The sequence below is a fragment of the Bison bison genome, unplaced genomic scaffold, assembly GCF_000754665.1.
Source record: "Bison bison bison isolate TAMUID 2011002044 unplaced genomic scaffold, Bison_UMD1.0 scf7180017864334, whole genome shotgun sequence".
NCBI classification, from domain to species: domain Eukaryota; kingdom Metazoa; phylum Chordata; class Mammalia; order Artiodactyla; family Bovidae; genus Bison; species Bison bison.
The window spans coordinates 1,713,148-1,717,997 of NW_011494906.1; the positions used below are offsets into that span (position 1 = coordinate 1,713,148).

The 4,850-nt window shown below is 57.7% G+C and overlaps 1 protein-coding gene across 1 annotated transcript in view; it reads right to left on the reverse strand.

Annotated features, from left to right (window-relative positions):
- MYRF (myelin regulatory factor) overlaps positions 1–2,412 on the reverse strand; it is a 39,027-nt gene extending 36,615 nt beyond the window's left edge. Inside the window, exons 1-2 of the mRNA XM_010854061.1 lie at positions 2,407–2,412; positions 1,173–1,325 (exon numbers count right to left, since the gene is read on the reverse strand). Coding sequence (XP_010852363.1) covers positions 1,173–1,325; positions 2,407–2,412 — 159 coding nt within the window. The remainder of the gene's footprint in view (positions 1–1,172; positions 1,326–2,406) is intronic.
- Between the last annotated feature and the right edge of the window lie 2,438 nt (positions 2,413–4,850).

Here is a 4,850-nt window from a genome sequence, read left to right on the forward strand (position 1 = left end):
CCCCCCCCACAAGCCCTCTTTGCCATCACTCAAACATGCCAGACTCACACCTGCCACAGGGCCTTGGCACATGCTGTTCCATCTGTCTGCAACATTGGTTCCCCTGAGCTGGTTCCTTGGGAGTAGTCAGTCTCAGCTCACTCATCACCTCACTGGCCATCCTATTGAAAGCAATTCCCCCTGTGTGCTCGAGTGCTAAGTTGCTCAATTGTGTCCAGCTCTTTGCAACTCCATGGACTGTAGCCCACAGGCTCCTCTGTCCATGGGATTCTCCAGGCAAGAATACTGGAGTGGGTTGCCATGCCCCCTTTCGGGGTATCTTCCCAAGCCAGGGATCGAATCCGCATCTCTTAAAGTCCCCTGCATTGGCAGGCGGGTTCTTTACCACTAGGACCACCTAGGTAGCCCAGTTCCCCCTACCTAGCCTTTCTTTCTCACCACGAAAAAGATTTGTATCTACTCTTTGTTATGATTCTTCTCCTTGCTCAAGAATGAAAGCTCTATGAGGGTAAGGGTTTTTTCCTGGCTTGGTCAGTGCTCTAACTTCAGCACCAAGAATGCTACTTGACACACAGTAGGTGCTCAAAATATTAATAGATGTGATGAATGAATGACTAGGGTGGCGTCTTCAAACTGCAGAATCTTAGAACTCTGAAACCTCGGAAGCAGGGAATTCTGGAATCCCGGACCCAGAGAATCATCTCACTACAGAGTGGCTCCGCTCACAGCCTCCCTGGGTCCTCAGACACAGCACGGGGGCTGGAAAAAAAATCTACCCCACTCTTCTTGTTGTTCAGTCACTAGGTCGTGTTCTACTCTCTAGGACCCCATGGACTGCAGCACGCCAGGCTTCCCTGTCTTTCACTTTTCCAGAGCTTGCTCAAACTCATGTCCATTGAGTCGATGACACCATCCAACCATCTCACCCCTGTCACCCACTTCTCCTCCTGCCTTCTATCTTTCCCAACATCCGGGGCTTTTCCAGGAAGTCAGTTCGTTGCATTGGGTGGCCACTGTATTGGAGCTTCAGCCTCAGCATCAGTCCTTGCAGTGACTATTCAGGCTTTGTTTCCTCCGCATTGATTGACAGATGACAAAACTGAAACAGAGGCCAAGGAGGGGGTGGTGGGAGGACTCACTGGCAGATCAAGATGCCGGTCTAGGCAGCCCACCGGTGGCCCCTCAGAGGACAGTGCGGGGTGGGGGGCAATCTGGGCTACCGGGTGGAGGTGGCAGTGAGAGCCTGCAAAGCGGTTCTCACACAAGCCACCCTCCTCCTCTTCCCCAGCGGCCAGCCTTGGTGGGGGTGGGGGGACAGCCGGGGCCTGAGCCCCAGATGTGGCCCAGTCAGCAGGCCCGTGGTGGCCCGCCGAGGGGGGTCAATGCTACGACAGTTCTGGGGCTGGGGGAGGGGGTGCCCAGGCCGGCGGGCGCCTCACAATGAGGTTTTGTCCCCCGGGGGCCGCTCTCGGAGCTGTTGCTCTTAGATATATAGAAATGGATTTTGCTGGAGGCCCCAGCTGTGTGTGCTGATCAGCGCTCCCCCCGCAGGGGCCCGACTGAGGGAGGGAGAGGGCCACACTGAGACGCCTATTCTTTTCCAGCTGATACACCCCAGAGGTTTTTCCCCCTCTGCAGCCTCCCTTAAGACAATTGTTATTCTCTGCTCTGCCCCCTCCCCCACCCGGGTCAGGCCCGCCCCGCGGACAAAGTAGACACCCGCCTACGCCGAGTGATTTTTTAAAATGAATTTATTTTAGGAGTTGCCCAGGACCGCCTGGAAAATCAGCTTCTTTACAAGCCTCCCCCATCCGCAGGTCTTCCTGCCACATCCCACGTGGTGCCCAAAAAGTCTACCGTTAGAAGGCGGTCCCCATCCGTGAAGGATGCCTTGCCCTAGCAGTGGGTGGGTGGAGCTATGCATATTTTGTCCCCAGCACCCAAGTCCTCAGGCTGGGTTGTTGGGTCTCGGCCTTGAAGATGCATGCAGTGGGATGGGGCTTCCTGTTCATCTCATGGGAGCTGGCCTCGCTCAGGGGGTTCTCGCCCTGCTGTCTCCCCTGACCCCACTAAACCACTGAGAGAGGGAGCAGTGGTCCCCTGGGATCTTCGTCTCTGCGCTGGGGGAGTAGGGTGGCTGAAAGGTCCCTGACTCCAGGGCTCAGTGAAGAGTCAAGGCTGCCACCCTCCAACTCCATAATGAAGGAGGTTGAGGCTGGTGAGGGAGCCCCAGAGAACCTTGCGTAAGCAGGACTTTGAGGGAACCCATCCATGGAGAGGAGTCCCTGCCAGTACCCTCTCCTCACCACGCCACATGAGTGAGGGACCGAGATTTCTGCGATGGCCCGGCAGACATAGCTGTCCCTGGGGCTGGCTCAGCCATTCTACAAGGCCTGTCCTCTGTACCTTCATCGCTGAGTCAACCCATTATTCCCACCTCATGGGGTAGGTAAAATACCAGGGAGGTGATTGATAAATGCGGCTTTCTCTGACTCCAGGTCAGTTCCCAGAGCCAAGCGTTGGCCCTTGAGAGGGTGGTTGGGTCAGAAAGAGGCAGCCACTCAGCAGGCAACCCTGGGGAAAGGGAGGCAGGGACATGAGGGTTAATGAGTAACGGGCTGGAGGCTGGCCCAGAGAAGGGTGGAGCGCTGTGGACAGAACCCTCCCTACTGCAGCCTGCAGGACTCCGGGCCTCCTGTGGACTCACACAGCCCTTGGCACCTGCCCACTTTGCAGAGGAAGAGAGGAGGGCCCAAAGGGTGGTGAGCATGAACCCAGGGAGTCAGCAAGCGAGGGGTCCCTCGCGAGCAAGCAGGGTCACCTCTCTCCTGCTTCCCTCCCAGCTGAGATGGGACAGGCCATCCGGGTGGCCGAGTGGGGTCTGGGAGGCAAGGCGCTGCTCCAGTCCCTCCCCCATCACTGCTCAAGAGAGCCTCTCCCCGTTCCACACTCTGGCTGTGTGACCTCAGGCAAGTCACAGAACCTCTCTGATCCTCAGCTTTTGCTTCTGCTCCCCTGATAGAATAATTTGCAAACCAAATGAGACCACAAGGTGTGAAGAACCTCTGAAAACTATTAGGCGAGTGTGGAGGCCACATCCAGGGCTGGGAAGGCCTGGATTTTAGTCCTAGATCTGCCCCTGGGCCTGAGTGCCCTCGAGAAGGTTTCCACCTTTATGTAGCCTCAGTTTCCTCTGTTCAAAGAGGCCTGGGGAAAGACAGAACCACTCTGTCACCCTCCCCAACACCTCAGTCTGCACTCAGAGCTGGGAGGGTGGGCAGTGTCGGGAGGGGAAGGTCCAGGTCTGGTCAGACCTTGGCTGGGTCAGCGTTTGGGCGGCACTGGTGCAGGTCCCCTCGGACTGGCTGGAGAAACAGCGCCATCTGCTGTGTGGAGGAGGCAGACCTGGGCACCGGGCTTGCAGGAGGCCTGGCCGCCTGCCCACCCTGGCCTTGCAGCCGCTCCTCAGGCCTCACTGGCCTGGGCCAGGCTAGAAGGGGGTCCCTGGGCCTGACGAGGTCTTTTGCACCCTCCCTAGGGACGGTGGGCTAGGAGGTCTCCATGATGGTAGACCCCGAGTTCCGGTCTGAGTGCTGCCAAGACAGGCTTCCCTGGTGGCTCAGACAGTAAAGAACTTGCCTGCAATGTGGGAGACCTGGGTTTGATCCCTGGGTCAGGAAGATCCTCTGGAGAAGGGAATGGCTACCCACTTGCTTGGAGAATCCCATGGACAGGGGAGCCTGGCAGGCTACAGTCCATGGCATCACAGAGTCAGACATGACTGAGCAACTAGACACTTTCACAGGGAAGCCCTCAGCAAAGACTTCCAGTGGCCCCTGCATTCCAGTGCTACCCCGATCGGGAGTTTCAGTGCTCTCACCAACCAGCCACCTCCTACCCTTGGCTTCCAGCAGTCAGGGTCGGGGGAAGGGTAGGCATTGTCAGACCTGCCTGGTTCCCCATCCTCTCTGGTCTTGGGCCGTTTCCTTACCCTCTCTGGGTCCCAGACTCCTCAGGGGAAAGAAAGGGCCCTAATGAGGTCAGACAGATCCCCTGGCACATGTCTGACACAGGCAGGGCCCAACAAGGAGCTGCCCCCATTCAAACAGGGCTTCAAGGGTTTTCTGGTCTCTCACTGCGAGTCCAAGGGTGGTCCTGGACCAGGGCACTGACAGTGGTGACAGCTGACCTCGGTTGGCGGGTCCTCTCCTGCCACTCTGCCACTGAGATCCACCCCCACCCAACCTGCGGGGAAGAGAGGTCACTCCAGGCAGCCAGTGTGCTTCTACATCCAGTTTATACACAGCTCTATACAATATACAGAAACCTTTATATACAGATATATTTATAGAATAAGCTATATTAATTTGTCTCTTTTTTACAGCAATATTAGTTTGGATCTTTCATACATTAGGTACAAAAAAAGTCATGGGAGGATGGCACGAACAGTGCATGAGTGTCTGTGGGGCCCAGCTCTCACTATGATTGCATATGGAGGTCGCCCAGGCCCCTGGGAGGACGGGCCGGTGCCGTCCAGGAGACCTTGTGCTGCGGGTCTGGGGGACAGAGTGGGGGTCGGTCTGAGCCAAGCTGGGCTGAGGGGGGTGGCTCAGACCCCCCCGAGTGTGGTGCGTGGAGGAAGGGAGACACACGCAGCAGGCCCATCCTCCAGGGGCGAGGTGGGGAGGGGTGGGCTGACCCGGGGGCGTCCAGGGCTGAGTCCGAGCCTGCCCCAGCCCCAAGCCTGCAACCCTGTGCGGCTGCAGCCTTGGGGGTGGGGAGCCTGTCCCTGATGGCTCAGTCCTGGGCATGGGTGGGCACCACGCCCCCTCAGATCGGAAGAGCGTCGT